This window comes from Lepidochelys kempii, chromosome 5, assembly GCF_965140285.1.
Source record: "Lepidochelys kempii isolate rLepKem1 chromosome 5, rLepKem1.hap1, whole genome shotgun sequence".
NCBI classification, from domain to species: domain Eukaryota; kingdom Metazoa; phylum Chordata; order Testudines; family Cheloniidae; genus Lepidochelys; species Lepidochelys kempii.
In genome coordinates, this window is record NC_136384.1 from 50444527 (window position 1) to 50463741 (window position 19215).

The 19215-nt window shown below is 43.9% G+C and overlaps 2 protein-coding genes across 5 annotated transcripts in view; one reads left to right on the plus strand and one right to left on the minus strand.

Annotated features, from left to right (window-relative positions):
• Positions 1-17605, minus strand: part of PTCD2 (pentatricopeptide repeat domain 2) — a 39535-nt gene extending 21930 nt beyond the window's left edge. For all 3 annotated transcript variants that reach the window (XR_012158931.2, XM_073344313.2, XM_073344311.2), the window contains exons 1-5: positions 17467-17605; positions 8002-8094; positions 4686-4815; positions 3942-4059; positions 34-112 (exon numbers count right to left, since the gene is read on the minus strand). Coding sequence is in view for 2 of the 3 variants with exons in the window: in XM_073344313.2 (XP_073200414.1) it covers positions 34-112; positions 3942-4059; positions 4686-4815; positions 8002-8094; positions 17467-17599 (553 nt within the window). In the remaining variant the exon portion in view is untranslated. The remainder of the gene's footprint in view (positions 1-33; positions 113-3941; positions 4060-4685; positions 4816-8001; positions 8095-17466) is intronic.
• A 99-nt stretch (positions 17606-17704) lies between these two features.
• The window catches only part of MRPS27 (mitochondrial ribosomal protein S27), a 65690-nt gene continuing 64179 nt past the window's right edge, over positions 17705-19215 (plus strand). Inside the window, exon 1 of one of the 2 annotated variants that reach the window (XM_073344308.2) lies at positions 17705-17891. In XM_073344308.2, coding sequence (XP_073200409.1) covers positions 17813-17891 — 79 coding nt within the window. In that variant the 5' untranslated portion in view covers positions 17705-17812. Of the gene's footprint in view, positions 17892-19007; positions 19172-19215 lie in introns of those variants that run through there. The other variant, XM_073344310.2, reaches the window with a different exon arrangement.

The following is a 19215-nucleotide window of genomic DNA, read 5'->3' on the forward strand; positions in this document are numbered from 1 at the left end:
CATTTGCCTTGACACATTTATTTTAGTACTTACTTTCGTAATGACCTTTTTTAAACAACATATCCATCAAAATATTGAACGATGTGCTATCAGAGAAGAAGCCGTGCAGAGTCTGGTGAAGAAAAATATAAACAGAGCAGGTTTTAAACAAAATTGCTATTAGGACCTGCCTTACCACATACAGCATGTCCTCCAGCTGTGAACTGCCCATGTCCCCATAAGTGATACATTTGGCTCTCAAAGCTCTCCTTGTTTCCCCCAATGGAGTAATCTTTAATTTTCCATTGAACTTTAGATTATATTGTGTCACTGATTTTTGAAGAAGAACCTCCCACTGAGTTCTACTTCAAAAAAGATTGATGGCAGGATATGCCCTTTAAGTTAACACAAACAGAACTGATTGGGTACAGGCTACTTTGAAAGCTTAAAAGTTATAAATCCAGGTTTGTGCTTTCTTGTAGCTGAACACTGATTTATGATGTCTTTGAGGGGGAAAAATGCCAGCACCATCAAACTGAAGGAGGGTTTTTTTGCTGAACACAGAACAAAAGTGGTGAGCTGACCAGGACTAGGGCTGGAATTACCAAGAGCAGAAAATTTAATGAGAGAGCGCCTTAGCATGAAAAATGAGCGTATCTTCCCTCACTGAAATTATACCGAACATGGAGCATTCAGGGAAATGAATGTGTGCGAGACAATACAATGCTAGAGGTATATTAAGTTTGAATTTCTATCCAAAGAGGCTGCATTAGTGACAGCGACTGCTGAATGTTACTGCGGAGGATGAAGGGGTTACATGTAAGGCTATGACTTTGGCGGGGAAATCAGTGTTTCTGATAATCATGAATCTGAATAAAGTACGCGATCTTCGCAAAACAGCTCCTTTCCCCTCTGGAAGTTGCAACCTGGCCCACATGGTCGCAGGGCCACTCAGGTTTGGTGTGTACGCCACTCTGCAGGTGGGGACAGAGGGGCAGAGACACCAAACCTGAGTGGCATTGCGACCCGTGGACTAGGTCACAATGACAATCCAATTTGGCCCTCCCCTCCTCCATCCCTCCCCTCCCTATGGAGGGACAGATGAGCCACACCTTAGAGGCGCTGTGTCCAAGTGAGCTAAGTACCAATGTCTGGAGCAGGCAGCCAGGCCCAGCCCTACACGACAGGAGATGCTGCTGCGGAGTGAGTGCAAGGCAGGCTTCCTCTCCAGCCCCCATTTTTCCTCAGGGTCTTCCCTCCTCACAGAGGTAGGCTCACTCTCCAACCCCTCCCATAGGCCCCCTGCTCTTCCCCTTTCCGTGAAATGGCCTTGTTTTCCACACACCTTTGCCATAATTTTTTTAAAAATTTCTGTGAAAAAAATTGTAGCCTTAATTACATGTAGTATTTTTTATAAATATGGCATGCCCCTCTGGTTATCTGTTCCACATTAGCCTGCTTGACTGCCAGAAGTTAAATCAAAGAGGTTGTTAAGGGAGAAACCAGCAGGAAAGGCACAGCAGTGACAAAGATAAGGTTCCTCAGAGAAACAATGGGGAACCTATGGATTGAGAATAGCCCTTGCCTCGCTCCAGATCGTCTGGCAAGGTATATTGTTCCCAAACCAAAACCTAGGCTCAAGCTGTTCCTAAAATCCAGGGTATATCTTTACAGTACAGTCAGCTTGAGTTACAACTTGAGTGTTACACTCCAATTTGACTCCCATCCACACACACAAATCTCTAGCTCGAGTTAAGTGGTGCTTTAAGCTTGAGCTAGCTGGTCCGTCAGGGTACGTCTACACTGCAGCAGGGATCATGCCTACCAGCCCAAGTAGGAGACATTCCTTAGTTTCACTCAAGCTAAATAGCAGTATGGATATTATGGCATGTGTGGCAGCAAAGGCTAACCACCCTGAGCTCAGACCCAGGTGGTCATGGTGGGTCTGAGCTCAAGTGGTTGGCCCAGGCTGCCACCCATGCTGTAATGTCCACACTGCTATCTTTACCACCCTAATTTGAGCTGGATTCAAGATTGCTTGGATAGGCTAGCCTGTGCACTTTTACTGTGTAGACTTACCCTGAGGCTGTCACCCAGACTGACGGAGACACACACAGGGACTGCAGCAAGCAAGCTGGCTCTCTCAACCCACAGATGGGAATAAGTCAGACCTACCTGAGCTATGGATAGGGAGGCTAAGCTTATGTAAGGGAATATATTCAACTCTTTGTTGTGTTGACCCATTTGCCTAAATGCTGTGTTCCCTTTGGCAATTAAATGCTACTTTGTTTTGAAGACACTGTTTCTGAGTCACTTTAATCAGCTGATGTCACTGGTGCCTGAAGAAAAAGGGGCTTACAGGTGCCAAACTTGGTTGGTTGGGCCCGTTGGATTAACATGGTTGGGTAAACAGGTGTGCTACACCCTCAAGATTCAATCTAGGAGTGGTTGGACCACATGGTTCCACTGAGAGTGAGGTGCAGGAAGCCAGGCCTGTCACCTGAGGGGTGCACTTGAGAAAGACACAAAGGTATCTAAGATGTGGTTGGCCCAGTTACTGTGACAGCTGCCTTCCGTGATCGAATACCATTCCTCAGTTCTGCAAGTAGTCAGGGCCTTTCTTACATAGGCCCCAATTTGAAGAGATATTTATTCAAAGACATGCCTGAATAAGCATGTGAGCAGCCCCAGTGATTTCAAGGGATTTCTTACATGCTTAAAGCTAGGCATGTGCTCAACCATGTTATTAAATTAATGCCTAATCCAAATCCCACTGAAGTCAAAGGGAGCCTTTCCATCAACTTCAGTGGGCTTTGGAACGGGCTGATAATACATAGCCTCCCCTCTCTACATTATAGGGCTCCAAAGTGCATCCTCCCCTGTAATAATGACCTAGGTATCATATATATACACGATTTTATATCTTCAAAATGTTATTCAAAAACTAGTCTTTATAATTGTAAAGCATTAAGGGACTGGTTTTCAGAGGTGCTGAGCACACACAGCTCTCATAAGCTTCAAGAGTTGCTGCAAATGCTCAGCATCTCTAAATCTGTGCCTAATCTTCTATACAAAAACTCAGAATCACTGATGTCCAAAGATGATGTGACGGAGCAGGTAGTGGGGAAGACTGACCTGGGGATGTCGCAGGGGAGTTTTACTGGGACTGTCTGCATTGGGGATGGGATAGCAGGGGTGACTTCACTTGAGGGATGATACCTGAGCTTGTAACCTGAGCAAGGAGGGGGGGTTGGGGCCAAGTGACACCTTTGCCCGGGAAACTGGACAAAGGCTGGAGGAGGAGCCAGGGAGAAGCTGGGTGAGACTGCTGGAAGGAGTTTCAGTTTGGACCGGTCTGGGGAAATGGAGGGAGCCCCAAGGCTGGGGTCTAAGCTCCCTGCCCGCCAGAGGGACCTGACTGAGGGGTCCTGTTTGTACCTACAAACTCTGTTTGGAACTGTGTTCCTACCGTCTAATAAACCTTCTGTTTTACTGGCTGGCTGAGAGTCACAGGGAATCACAGGAAGAAGGGGGTGCAGGGCCCCGACTCCCCCACACTCCGTGACAGATGATTATATAGAACAAACAATGCATCAGTGAAATATGTTTACCAATGTTAGGTGGGTTTGGTAGATTGAAGAACTTTTATTCAAAGCATTTTATAGAAAATGTTGTAATTACTCTGAAATACAGCTAACCTCCCAATTACAACGGAAATGATAGTTTGGTTCAATGTTTTCAATTGTTGTTCCTAATGGAGAAGAGCAGAGACTGAAAAATCAGCACAGGCTAATCAGCCCACACGTGTTTGCATCTTAGAAAATAAATTCCCATTATTTCTAAAAATCTTCCTCTTCAGTATAACTTTGAGCTCACAGGAGGTCAGGACACACAACATATTACTGACCAAAATTAGAATTGAAATGGAAAATAATTTAAAAATATATATAAAGGGAAGCTACCTGATCTTTGATGAGTTCTATTGCAGTTACTTCAAGGTCCAGCTCATAGCACAGCCTCATAAAAAGGGGTCCAAATTTAAACTCACCAAAGGCCACATTTCTGTTCTCTGTATGGTACCTGATCAGAAAAGATTTAAAAAACGTAAATACATTAGGAGTGGAAAATTGTGACAAATTATGACTTTCAAGAGGCAATGAAATCTGCATATGAAATGGCTTAGGCAGACTGTTCTGTCTGTATGCAGTCGATGGCATTTAGAACAGTAAGATCATTGCATGGAAAGAACATTATTTACTAATTGGCTGGAGCTGACACTGAAGTGAACAGTAATAATAATAACGTCATCTCTTCCGTTGCCCACAAAGTAATCTCTATCAGTTTAGCAATGGAGTGGGCCTATATATTGCTACAGCATTTATTTGTATTCGATTTTGTTGCATTATTTTTTTAGTACACATGCTACTTGTAAAATGTAAAAGCCTTAAATACTCTAGTCCTCTATTTACAAAGCAAAAGCAGTACAGGCAGTAGCAGGGCTATTTTGATGCCAACATGCTGCCACCCTTTTCTGCAGGGTAACATCTAGGCATGAGCGGCTTTTTCACTCTCCATAGCCTTTTTTCTTTTTCCTGAGCTCAACGTTTCATCGTTGCTAGAGAGATACATTACAAATAAAACTGCCATAAATGAAAAATACAGGGAGACGGAGAAAACAATTTGCTTTGGATTTTTTTCTAAATTACCTGTAAATAACATTTTTAGCTATTTCCACATCGTCTGGTGTCTGGCACAAATGCAACAATGTTTTTAATTCACCTTTGAGGATTATTCCATTTTTCTTCAATTTTTCTTCAATATTTCTAAAATATGAATCTGAAAGTAAACAAATTGTTGCAGTAGTCTATTGGACACAGCTCCTTCAGTAAGCATACTATACCTCTGTACCAGAAGTATGACAATTTCATAGGCTACATCTACACTACAGCACCGATGAAGCTGCATTGCTTGTGGTGGAGATGCTCTAAGCTGACAGGAGAGAGCTCTCCCATTGGCTTAATAACTCCTGCTTCTGCAAGAGGCGATAGCTATGTTGGTGGGAGAAGCTCTCGCGCTGACATACCTCTGTCTACACTGGCACTTAGGTCGGTATAATCCACACCCCTGAGCGATGTAAGTTATACCGAAGTAACCGGTAGTGTAGATGAGATAATACCTCCCACAGCGAAGTACATATCTGGGGGTTTCCTTGAAAACTTGAATGTCTGAAAGAGAGGGGGACTCAGCAACTTTAAAAAGGGCTCCAAATCTGAAGCTTTTCTAGACTCTTCTGCACCATGTATTGTATGGGATATAAAAGTAAAAACCCCCAAGAGCTTTGATACTCTTCTTTCTTTCTTCCAGTCCCAGTTGTAGACTCAAACAGGCATGGGACCTATACCAATCACTAGATAAGAGTATTGGTCTGGGGGATTCATATTCCTGGATAAGTGAAAGAAGCAAGGAGAAGAGATGTCTCATACTCTTCTAAAGCTAGAACAGAAATGCACAGGCTATAACCATAGGATCCGGGTAAAAAACTTAATTACTTCTCTTGGTCTCTCAAACGCTATGGTGGGTACAGGAAATAAGAACATATAACATATACACCATAAACTAGGAATTTGACATATTATATATCCATTATGTCCCAGGGGATAATATAACTCAGCTAAGTAGACGAACAAAGTGAAGTATGACCTGAATCCCTATAAAACTTAGTTCCTACATTTAGTAACAGTGCCTGACCCACATTAATAAGTTCAATATATATCTTATTAATCTTATTCCACATCTTCTGCATACTGAAATTCCACCACTATAGCAGGGATCTTATGAGTGAAGCAAACAGTGGAAATGGAAAGGGAAGAGAGCCCTTTTAAACATAAAAAACAAACGTACTTTTAACAGTAGATCTATGCAAATCAATACTAGCAGTATTGTAATTATTAGTCCACCAAACCTTTGCTTTCCTTGTGGCAAAAGCCTGATTGACTGTGGGGCTACTAGTCCAAATTTGCGCAGCCCAAAGTAAACATCACAGGATGTAAAACCACAATTCTCTAAGGAGAATTCATCTGATAAATGCTACACAAATCAGACACAAAACAAACATTTCATGTTTTAAGAAGCAGCACTATTTTTTCAACATGAAAAGCTTTTAAGAATTGCCCTGTTGCCTAATATTTTTAAAGAATACTGTTTAAATAATGGTATATCCACACAAAGTACCAGAAAAATGAGTAAGTGTGAAGAAACTTATTAAGCTGCTTTGAAAGAAAGCAAATTTCCACACCAGATTTGTGATTATGTTAGGCTTGGCAAGCCAGTCAACTGACTGCTCAAATAATGTCATTTGACACCGATTTATCTGACCACAGTCAAATGTTGCTAAATATTCCAGCAAGAATGGCCAGATGCAGGTGGGAGCCTACCTTTTTGACTGCATCCTGGTGCCATTCTTTCATTTTATACAACTTCATTTCATTGTGTTTTGCAATTTTCTGAGTTAAAATAATTGTTAAGTAACTTGTTTTTTATTAGTCATAACTATCTACCTACAGCGAAGCCTATTGGAGACCATAAAGTTTTACTTTTTTTAGGTTAGTGTTCTAATAAATCACTGCTTTAAAATATTTGACCAATGTATAACCCAAGGGTCTCAAACATGCAGCCCGCAGAGTTATTTGCTGCTGCCCACCAAGCTCCCTGCCCCCGCGGAGTTATTTCCTGTGGCCACCAAGCTCCCCTCACCCACCGCCCTCTCCCCCCGACCCCAGCGCGTCGCTTCCCCGCTCCTCTACCTACCTCCAAGTGCTTCCCACCACCAAACAGCTGTTTGGCAGCACGTAGCACTTTCCAGGAGGGAGGGGGAAGGAGCGGGGAACAGCGCGCTCAGGGGAAGAGGCGGAGAAGAAGCGGGCAGGGATGGGGATTTGGGGGAGGGGTTGGAATAGGGGCAGGGAAGGGGTGGGAAGAGGCAGGACATGGGCGGGGCCTCATGGAAGGGGTGGAGTGGGGGCAGAGCTGGGGGCTTCTGTATCTTTATATGAAAAGGTGTCAGTGGTGCGGCCCTCGGGCTAATGTACAAATCCTCATATGGCCCTTGCGGTGATTTGAGTTTGAGATCCCTGGTATAACCAGTCAATTGACTGATTATTTTTAGGATTGTGAAATGACCAACCACAGATTATGTCTCACCTGCATTGCTCTTTTCCTCCCCCAGGGCACTAATGTGACACAGTTTCATGCCATTCATCCCATGTTTAAATTATGGGTGTCTCACTCTTACCCTATTTTGCATTATGACACTATACTGCCAATTAAATTTTTTAACACTTGTTTCTATCTTTTATCTCAGGAAATAACTCTCAGCTCCCACCCTGTCCCCCCACAAAGAATGGGTCATTTAAGATTGGGTTTTATATCTTCACCTTCACAGAACATCCCCCCCCAACAAACCTCATTTTGTTCTTTGGAATAATTCTTGCAGGTTAGCATTAAACAGAAATAAAATCTGTGTATAATCAGACAGCTTCATGAAGATAAGTCCTGCATAACCTTTCTGAACTCCTCAGGGCAGATTTAGGTTTCATTAACTAAAGGGAGAAGGAACCACTACAGATTTTTCCTAATGGGACTTTGTCTGTTAACAATAACAATCCAAGACTTTACTTCTCATTCATTTTGGAGAGCCTGAAATCTTTCATATTTCTAATTTACAAGTGTCACTAGAATCAGATGAGATACAAGAGTAGAGGTTGGGAGAAAGGAAATATCTGAATAGCACAAAATTGCTAATTTACAAAGTGGATTAAGACAGAATTATTGGCATAACCCTCCTCTAGATACCTAAGCATTTACTAAATTTTGTACTAAGTTTCCCTGTAGAAGAAAACAGTTATCTGTTCTAAAAAGTTCCAAAGTTACACAGTGGTTTGGTGGCCTTGACTGGAACAAACAGAAATCTCAAGCACTAATTTTAATATTGATGATATTGCTCAGTAAAATAAAGACTTGTACCTTTATTGCCATAAATTTGATGTTCAGTTGCTACCTTCTTCAGCTGAAATTCTTGCAATCGTATAATATCATCTGTTAACAGATATCGCTTTGCTAAAAATGGGGAGGAAGGGGAAGATTCACCATCATATTAGATTTACTGTTTGACGACACTGAAGTTTTCATTTAGGAACTGCTGCTATTACTTACCATGTAATCCACAAGAAGATTCAGGGCCTGGTTTTCAGAAGTGCTAGGCACCTGCAGCTTAGTCAATGGAAGCTGTGGGCGTTCAGTGCCTTTAAAAACCAGGCTCTTAAAGTGCATCATAGTCAAAATGTGATGGTAAACATGGTACCTTCTTTCTCAACTGAGTCTCTGAGCCATAGTTGCTTATTTTACTGACAAACATAAATATTTACTCCTACAGTTTTGCAGGGCAAATATAGACAAGGAGGAGTGAGCAGTATAATAGTTTTGCTTCATGCATAATTAAACTGCAAAAGAATAATTAAAATTGAGATGTGTCTTTCCCCACTAACCAGTCTGTGAGAGCAGTCAGAGCAGAAAGGCAGAGAAAAGCTCCCCCATGTGTGAAATCCTCTTAATAGTGGTCCTTTCCGGCTTTCTCAGGAGATCCCAGAATGCACCACTCTATGACAGCACAAATAGCGGCAGTGAAGAGACTTTGATATTTGTGCTATCATAGAATGATAGATCTTTGCAAAGTCATGGAAGACAGGAGACATTCCAGAAGACTGGAAAAGGGAAAATATAGTGCCCATCTATAAAAAGGGAAATAAGGACAACCTGGGGAATTACAAACCAGTCATCTTAACTTCTGTATCTGAAAAGATAATGGAGCAAATAATTAAGCAATCAGTTTGCAAACATCTAGAAGATAATAAGGTGATAAGTAACAGTCAGCATGGATATGTCCAAAAAAATAGTGTCAAACCAACTTAATAGCTTTCTTGGACAGGGTAACAAGCCTTCTGGATGGGGGAAAGTGGTAGATGTGGTATATCTTGACTTTAGTAAGGCTTTTGATACTGTCTCGCATGACCTTCTCATAGACAAACTAGGGAAATACAACCTAGATGGAGCTACTATAAGTTGGGAGCATAACTGGTTGGAAAATCGTTGCCAGAGAGTAATCATCAGTGGTTCACAGTCATGCTGGAAGGGCATAATGAGCAGGGTCCCACAGGGATCAGTTCTGGGTCTGGTTCTGTTCAATATTTTCATCAATGATTTAGATAATGGCATAGAGAGTACACTTATAAAGTCTGCGAACGATACCAAGCTGGCAAGGGTTGCAATTGCTTTAAGGATAGGATTAAAATTCAAAATGATCTGGACAAACTGGAGAAACCGTCTGAATTAAACAGGATGAAATTCAATAAGGACAAATGCAAAGTACTCCACTTAGGAAGGAACAATCAGTTGCACACATACAAAATGGGAAATGACTGCCTAGGAAGGAGTACTATGGAAACGGATCTGGGGGTCATAGTCGATCACAAGCTAAATATGAGTCAACAGTGTAACGCTGTTGCAAAAAAAATCAAACATCATTCTGGGATGCATTAGCAGGAGTATTGTAAGCTAGACATGAGAAGCAATTCTTCCGCTCTACTCTGCGCTGATTAGGCCTCAACTGGAGTATTGTGTCCAGTTCTGGGCGACACATTTCAGGAAAGATGTGGACAAATTGGAGAAAATCCAGAGAAAAGCAACAAAAATTACTAAAGTGCTAGAAAACATGACCTATGAGGGAAGACTGAAAAAACTGGGTTTGTTTAGTTTGGAGAAGAGAAGACTGAGAGGGGACATAAAAGGTTGTTACAAGGAGGAGGGAGAAAAATTGTTCTTCTTAACCTCTGAGGATAGGACAAGAAACAATGGGCTTAAATTGCAGCAAGGGCGGTTTAGGTTGGACATTAGGAAAAACTTCCTGTCAGAGTGGTTAAACACTGGAATAAATTGCCTAGGGAGGTTGTGGAATCTCCATCATTGGGGATTTTTAAGAGCAGGTTGGACAAACACCTGTCAGGGATGGTCTAGATAATACTTAGTCCTGCTTTGAGTGCAGGGAACTGGACTAGATGACTTCTTGAGGTCACTTCCAGTTCTATGATTCTGGGATCTCTTGAGTAAGCCAGGAAGTACCAAAATAATTTCATAAAAGTGGGGGGGGGGAACTGAAAGATGAGCATGTATTATTTTATGCATCACAATAGAACCCAAACTTCCCAATCAAGTTTGGAGCTCATTCGTGTTAGGTTCTGTTCAAGTATATAGGAAGACATGGTTCCTGCCCCAGAGAGTTTACAATCTTAAGACTTCAATGCTGAACTCAATTTTTTTTTACATCTCATCTTTTTCAGCTAATTGTCAGCTAAGTTCTGTTTGCAAAATCTCTACCATCACAGACATCTTTTAAGTAACAGAAGCTATATGCAACAAAGCAGTTTTAACAGAGTTACTGTAATAGTTTACTGTAATAGTTTACACTGACACAATCCACTCTTCTAGGCTGCTTATGGAATCATTCTAATCCTTTTTATGTGTTGGCTTAATCAGAAGTTAGGAGAATACAAAAAGGAAATAAGTAGCCTAACTAATAGAGCAGCTCTTATCAGTAGGAAAAAAGGATAGTTTTATTTATACATACACACAAACCAAAAATTCTAAGGAACCAGAAAAAAATAAAGAAAATCCTAAAATTTCTATTTACATAAGAAAATAAAGGCCCATCTATACATATTAAAATATACACCAATGCAAATCATCCCAACACAGTTGAAATAAATACACCTCATTTCTTTCAAGTGTGTCTTGTCTCATGGTAACCTGTTATAACAGGTTTCAGAGTAGCAGCCGTGTTAGTCTGTATTCGCAAAAAGAAAAGGAGTACTTGTGGCACCTTAGAGACTAACAAATTTATTTGAGCAAAAGCTTTCGTGAGCTTTTGGATGAAGTGAGCTGTAGCTCATGAAAGCTTATACTTAAATAAATTTGTTAGTTTCTAAGGTGCCACAAATACTCCTTTTCTTTTTCTTATAACAGGGTGACTAAATGACAATTCTTCTGTTCCCACTGAACTAGAATCTTGAAAATTGGTATATTCTTTCCTCCTTCCACCCCCAAAACGTGCCATTTCTAACACATCTCATCAAGAGATTATCAGTTTAATAATTTACAACACTTCTTTATTTTTGAGGTGGTCTTATTAATAAGGCTATGATTTTGTCACAGATATTTTTAGTAAAAGTCACGGACAGGTCACGGGCTTCCATGAATTTTTCTTTATTGCCCGTGACCTGTCTGTGACTTTTACTAAAAATATCCGTGACAAAATGGGGAGCCGCTGCAGGGGCCGGCAGGGAGCTCTGGGAGCTCCCATCACCACCCGGGAGAGCTCGGAGCTCCAGGGTCCCCCTCCCCCTGTGGCTTGGAGCTGCTGGATCTCCCCCCCCACCCACGGCAGTTCAGATGCTACCAGCACCTGGAGCAGCAAGGAACTGTGGGGTATCCCCCAGCCACCTGCCGGCAGGACAGCTCCCACCACTTGCCGGTGGTCTTTGGAAGTCACTGAATCCATGACCTCTGTGACAAAATTGTACCCTTACTTATTAAGTATCATCCTCTGATTTGGAGAAATTAAGGCAACTGAGATTTCATTTATTGGATTTTCACAAACAAAATTTCTGAAGGTGAGGAACTACACCACAGCAAGCGATATTAATATCCACAGCTGTCCAAAGCATGGAGTGCAGTCAGCTAGGAGACAATAATGTCCCAGGGCTGCATATTAAAATGTACCTCTCTGTTGCAAGGCAGAAAGAACGCATTCAGATTATCAGGTCCATGGCTGAGTCTAGCCCTCACATTTAGAAAATTCATCTTTTGACTTTAAATTGCACAAGTTTGATTTGAAAATCATGGGGAGAGAGAAAGGAAAAAAAAGTACAGAATGCCATAATACCATTTTTAGTCACTTTTTGTACTTTTTCTCTCCCATCTCTCTGCTTGCCTCCACCTGTTCTCTCTTGTTTTATACTTAGACTGTATAAGCTCTTTGGGGGCAGAGACTGTCTTTTTTGTTCTGTGTTTGGATAGTGCCTTGCACAATGGGGTCAGGGTCCCGGTCCCTGACAGGGGCTCCTAGGCATTACTGCAACACAAATAATAAATAATATTATTTCTGACTAGCATTCAAATTTCCTCTGGATAAAAAACTCACCTAGTACAAACTCCACAGCACAAAAACTAGTCCAAATTGTTTTCTTTGCTGTGTCATTTTCTTAATTGATTTTAATGGGGAAAAAACAAGCTGTACAGGGCAACCTGATGTGTACATTGATTGCAAAGGAAAGATGCAAGATTCTCGATAATTTGAAAATAGAGGATTATACAGGCAGATGCTAAAAACTCTGAAACCCTTACAAAATAGTCCCCATGGTACTCCAGGATTCCAGAACTCTGGAAGGTCACTTCTTGATTTCAAGTTATACTTGCTGAGTATCCAACACAGGAAGAGTCAAGAAGTCTACTTCATATATGGCACCCAGATATCATGTTGGTAGACACAGCAGAAATAGACAAATACTGAAGCCTAACCATATTATCCAGCAAAAAAGTTAAGTAAAGGGGCACTAAATACGCAGATTTTCAAAGCTACATAAATTAGCAAGGGGTTCAAAGGGTGTAAGGTAGTTTGTCATTAGGTAATTAGAAACATTTGGAGGACAATGCAGACAGAGGCCCTGGTAGTCATGACTGTGTAAAGTGTAGTGGGAAACAATAGGACTGGACCAACCACCATGAATCATACACAGTAAAGCTCTGAAAGGCCTAATTCTGGAGCTGACAGAACACTTCCTGTTTTAGATTCTTCATGTGAAACAATGTCTTTTTCCCCTTCATTCCGTTAATTACACATATACAGCTTCCACCCAGAATCAGTGATTACTACTAAGAAGTTACTAGTGTATCCTACCACTAGTTACAACTGCAGCTATAAAGCCCAGTGTTAGAACTGTGATTTCAACCCAGGTACTTCTATCTTTGGGCTTGATCCTGCTAAATCCCAAATGCCCTCAAATCCCTGCCCCGAAAAGACTACAATCTGAAAGATAAAAGAAAATGAAGCAGGAGGGAACAGAATAAAAATCGTAAGTAGAGAGGTTGGTGGGGTGACTGGTACATGCATTATTAATGCTGCACTGAAAAATACAGCTACTATTTATCCCTATGGAAAACCTCCTGCAAACTGCCTCTTTACCTATCTAAAAATTCGTGTACATGTTGCAACTGAGTGGGTCTTTTAAACATTTCCATAATATTTTCTAAAAGTGAAAAGAAATGTTTATTCTATGTAAACAAACTCATTTCCTAGAAGCTGCTGAAAGACAGGAGAGGATGGCATAGTATATATCTTGACTGCAGAGTTAACTGAGGGTGATGAGCACTTGCGTTGGCCTCACCTGGGTGTGAGTGGCCACGCTGCAAAGCTATACTCAAGAGCGTCCCTGGTGCATGTATTACTGGGACTTCTGAGGGGCTCATCTCATGGCTGTTAGTGCTGAAGTAAACTGAGCTGCTTTATAGTTCTTTCCCAGTAAACTGCAGAACTTGGCTGTCTTTCTGTCCACCTGGGGCTAATTGTGAGAAAGCACTTGTCAGAAACATACAGCTAAGGGTTGCATAAAATCCCTCCTTTACCTGTAAAGGGTTAAGAAGCTCAGATAACCTGTTTGGCACCTGACCAAAAGGACCAATAAGGGGAGAAGATACTTTCAAATCTGTGGGGGAAGGTTTTTGTTTTGGGCTTTTGTTGTTCTCTCCAGGACAGAGAGGAACCAAGGCAGGGAAAATACATCTTCTAAAGCCATACCTGAACTAAGCATCTAAGATTACAAATTGTAAGTAATAGGAAGGAAATGCATTAGATTAGATCTTTTGTTTTAGCTTGTGAATTTTCCCTATGCTAGGAGGAAGATTTATTCCTGTTTTTTTGTAACTTTAAAATTTTGCCTAGAGGAGAATCCTCTGTGTTTTAAATCTTATTACCCTGTAAAATTATCTTCCATCCTGATTTTACAGAGGTGTTTCTTTTACTTTTTTTTCCTTTATAATAAAAAGTTCTGTTTGGGGTTTTTAGTGTCCTAAAAATCCAAGAGTCTGGTCTGTGCTCACCTTGTTTACTCTCAAGCCTCCCCAGGAAAGTAGGTGAAGGGAGCTTGGGAGGATATTTTGGGGAAATGGGAACTCCAAGTGGTCCTTTTCCTAAATCTTTGTCTAACTCACTTGGTGGTGGCAGAAATACCGTTCCAAGGACAAGGAAGAATTTGTGCCTTGGGGAAGTTTTAACCCAAGCTGGTAGAAATAAGCTTAGGGGGTCTTTCATGGGGGTCCCCACATCTGTGCCGTAGAGTTCAGAGTGGGGAGGGAACCCTGAAAGCACCGGAGGACTATCAGCATTCAAATGCTTTAGCTTGCATCCACACTGCAAAATGGGTGGGTTACCAGCCCAAGAGCAAACATCCTTCAGGCTTTATCATATATCTCAGCTTGAGTCAAGTGAGAGGTTTATGTGTGTGGATGGGAGCAACAATAAGAGCTCAAGTTAACAACTCTGCAGTGAAAACAAGCCTTTAGTTATCTAAGACCAGGTCTACATTACAAAGTTTTCTCAGCATGTCTAGTTCGGTCGGGGGTGTGAAAAAACCCACATCCCCTAACAGGCACGATTATGCTGACAACCCCCCCACCCCAGAGACACAGCTATGCTGATATAAAAGTGCTTCTGTTGGAATAGCTAACACAGTTCAAGAAGCACTTTTCTGCTTCAAGAAGCACTATGCCGATAGACAAATTAACTCGTGTAAGCTGTATCTACACCAACATAGCTATATCAGCAAAGCACTGATAGTGTAGACAAAGCTTCAGTATCAGGTTTGGAATATCTAGACTCTCTGGAAGTACATCCTAGCAAGGCAGACATCCCTTCAACCTTCTAAAGCAGATAAGCTGGGTATCATACAGGGCAGACATTCAGTAGCCACTGAATCAGCGCTGGGACAGAGAGTCTGTGTATGGGACTGAATGATTTTATCTGGGTTGAATTCAATTCTTTGTCTTCTGAAGTACTCTATAGCCTTAAATTTGTAACTTATAGAGTAGAAAATTGAAAAGAAACTTTAGAGGGGAAAAGTATGTATTGAACTGATCACTAGCAATGTACATTGTGGGATCATGGAGATTCCACTCACTAAGAAAAGCAGCTCTGTCAAGAAACCTGCTTTTGTTGAAGTGGCCTTTCATTGTTCAGAAGCTTCCATAAAAGGAAGGCCCATCGAGGAATTCTCATTTCTAAAAAGATAGGACAATAATAAATGGAAGGCCATTCCCAGTTAAGGCACCTCCAACATCACAAGTTGTAGGTAAGGAATGCAACAAGGATGTAGTTACACAGGCTGTTCTGTTGCTCTTAAATGCTAGAAGCACTGAAACAGAAATAGAGACTGGGAGTGGCTAAGTCATTATGCAAGGTAACCTATTTCCCCTTGTTTTTTCCTAACCCCCGCCCACCCCCCAGACATTCTTGTTAAACCCTGGATTTGTGCTGGAAATGGCCCACCTTGATTATCATACACATTGTAAGGAGAGTGGTCACTTTAGATAAGCTATTACCAGCAGGAGAGTGGGTTTGTGTGCGTGTTGGGGGGGAGGGGCGTGAGAAAACCTGGATTTGTGCTGCAAATGGCCCAACTTGATTATCATACACATTGTAAGGAGAGTGGGGGGAGGTATTTTTTCATGCTTTGTGTGTATAAAAGATCTTCTACACTTTCCACAGTATGCATCCGATGAAGTGAGTTGTAGCTCACGAAAGCTTATGCTCAAATAAATTGGTTAGTCTCTAAGGTGCCAGAAGTACTCCTTTTCTTTTTGTGAAACAGAAATGCAGCTTTTGTTGGGTGGATTCCCTTTCCTTTATTTCCACGAACACAGTAGGTCTCAGATTAGGGCATTTGGAAAATTTGTCAAAATAACGACTGGGTGTCAACAAGCAGAGGCAACAGGGGTTTGGGCAAGGGCGCTGTTCTCACTGGGAAATTTTTACATAAACAAATAAAATTAAAGCACTTTTCAAGGCCAGTAAGCATGACCTTATATTTACAGATTGGAAAAGTGAGGCACAGAGATGAAGTGATCTGCATATTACTCACCCAGGGATCCAGCTGCAGAGCTGGAAACAGAACCCACATCTCCCACCACGTCCCTAACCTAGCCAGTAGCATTAAAACAATTTTTATAGGGGGGATGCTGAAAGCCATTGAACAAAACTATAAACCCTGTATGTGATGGAAACAATTTCAAGCCAGAGAGTGCTGCAGCACTCCTAATTCCAGCACCCCTGATCCAGCAGATCAAGGGATATGATTGTTCCCCTCTATTAGACACTGGTGAGGCCTCATCTGGAGTACTGTGTCCAGTTTTGGGCACCACACTCCAAGAAGGATGTGAAAAAATTGGAAAGCGTCCAGCAGAGGGCAACAAAAATGATTAGGGGACTGGAACACATGACTTATGAGGAGAGGCTAAGGGAACTGGGATTGTTTAGTCTGCGGAAAAGAAGAATGAGGGGGGGATTTGATAGCTGCTTTCAACTACCTGAAAGTGGGTTCCAAAGAGGATGGCTCTAGACTGTTCTCAGTGATAGCTGATGACAGAACAAGGAGTAATGGTCTCAAGTTGTAGTGGGGAGGTTTAGGTTGGATATTAGGAAAAACCTTTTCACTCAGAGGGTGGTGAAACACTGGAATGTGTTACCTAGGGAGGTGGTGGAATCTCCTTCCTTAGAGGTTTTTAAGGTCAGGCTTGACAAAGCCCTGGCTGGGATGATTTAGTTGGGGATTGGTCCTGCTTCGAGCAGGGGGTTGGCTTAGATGACCTTCTGGGGTCCCTTCCTGATATTCTATGATCCCACCCCAGGAATCCCTATTTCGGACTGAGGCCCCATATGGCGGGCAGTGGGGGCGGGGGGGATTTACACGCTCCCCTCGGACAGCGCAGCCCGACGCTGAGCGCTGTTAGCTGCTGACACAAGCGGCTCTCTAGCCCTTTGTACCGCTGCGGGCAGGGCAGACAGCCAGCTCCAACAGCCCCGCTCCCCCGGCGGAGCCTAACCCCAAATACAGTGGCGCACACGCTCCGAAGCACGCCGCTGATAGACCAAGGGGCCGCTCCACGCCAGCCCAGTAGCGAGCAGACGGAGCTCAGAAGGGACCACACATCCCAGCAGCCCCAGCGCCAGTTTGCCGAGTCCACTAAACCCAAGCGCTACAGTGCATGCTGGGAAGCGTAGTCCTCCTGGGCCGTGACGCCGTCCCTGGAGTGCGCAGCCTATCCAGCCTGCGCGCACACGACGCCCCCACCCCTCTCCCGAGCCTAGGCCAGACGCCCGGGGGGTACCTCCGTGCGGGCAGCTCCAGCAGCTGGGCGCTGCGGCAGCTGAGACCAGCATGGAACGTTTCATTGTCTCCCGCAGGATTCCATTGGAACCTCTCGCTACCGCGGCGGCCATTCTGTCCTCGGAACGTACCATCTGCGCTCAGAGGCGGGGCGGGGCGGCGAAAGAGGCCACCCGTAAATGGAATTCACCCCGCCCTTCCCCCCGCCTCCCTCGCTCGCGCTGGTGTCCCTCCAGGGGCAGGGAGGTGCGCGACTCCTCGGTAGCTAAATAGCTAGGTTAGAGGAGCACTGTCTCTGTGGCTGTTCTCGTCTCCCCTCTCCGCCTCAGGGAGTGGTACATTCCGAGATGGCGGCCCCCATGCTCCAGCGAGCCGTGGTCTTCTGGGGCCGGGCTGGGGGTGCCAGAGTGCCTCGCGCCGTGGCAGGTGGGTGACGGTCCAGAGCGCGTGGCCCGGGGCAGTCCGCAGGCTCCAGCTGCCCTGGGGCTCGCTGGGGGGTGCGGACTCCCGGGCGGAATCAGTCAGGCTGTCGGGCACCGCTTGGTCCCATCACCTCCTGCGTGCCCCTGGGATCGGAGCAGGTCCGAGCTCGCCGCCCGCGCACGGCTGCTGTATGCCCGGGCGTCAAAGGCCAGTGCAGGAGAGCTGGGATCTGCTTCTGGCTCCATAGTGCACTTAGGAGATGACCAGACAGCAAGTGTGAAAAATGGGGACGGGGTGGGGGGTAATAGGAGCCTATATTAAAAAAAACCAACAAAATCGGGACTGTCTCTATAAAATTGGGACATTTAGTCACGCTAAGCGCACTGCTGGGGTGACCTGTAAAATGGGGATAATCATGCCCCTCCCCGCCAGTGTAAAGTGCTCTGGGAGCTCTGCGTGCAAAGGAGGAGTCAGAGTTGAGTGTCCTCCTATGGCTCCTGCACCTGGCATAAGGGGGTTACTAAAGCCTGTGCCTGTGCTAGTCCACTCGGGGCTCCAAGCAGGAATATTTTTTGGGGTGGCCCACAACACATACTAATAATTAATAGGGAGCCTTTTTGAGCTGCTCAGGGCCTTAAGCAATTGTTGAGTCTGCTTCTGCCTAGCACCAACTCTGACTACAGTTGCGAATGTAGACCTACATTTATTGCGCATTCTCCACCATACTATCATCTATCCAGTCACCTGCTTTTCAGGATAACATGAATTGGCACCCTGCTGTAATGCTGGGGCTCTAAAATCGGCAGGGATAAACGCTTACCAAAAATTATCCATCCAGCAACAAAAGTTAGAGAGGTAAGGTGAGTGAGATAGTATTACCTCATCCACCTTGTCTCTCTAATAGCTTGGGACCAATTTGGCTATAACACCACCACCTAGGGCAGTGGTCACCAACCTGTCAATCATGATTGACTGGTTGATTGTGATCTCCAGCAGCATAGTGTGGCTGCCTCTAGGGCAGACTCCCTGTCTATCGGACCCATGCCGCTTCCTGAAGCAGCCAGTGACGCCCCAGGGGGCAGGCGTCTCCCTCTGTGGGCCGCTCCTGCAGCTCCCATTGGCCAGGAGAACTAAGGGGCGGTGCTTGGAGAGAGGGGCAGCATACGGAGACACATTCTTCCACCCTTCCCCCCCTTCCCGCAGGGGTGCATTGGCCCCATCTGGGAGCAGCTTAGGGTCAGGGTAGCCAGGGAGCCTGCCTTAGCCTCACTGAGCTATTGGAGGTAAGTGCTGCCTGGTGGGAGGCTGCACCCCATCCCTGAGCCCC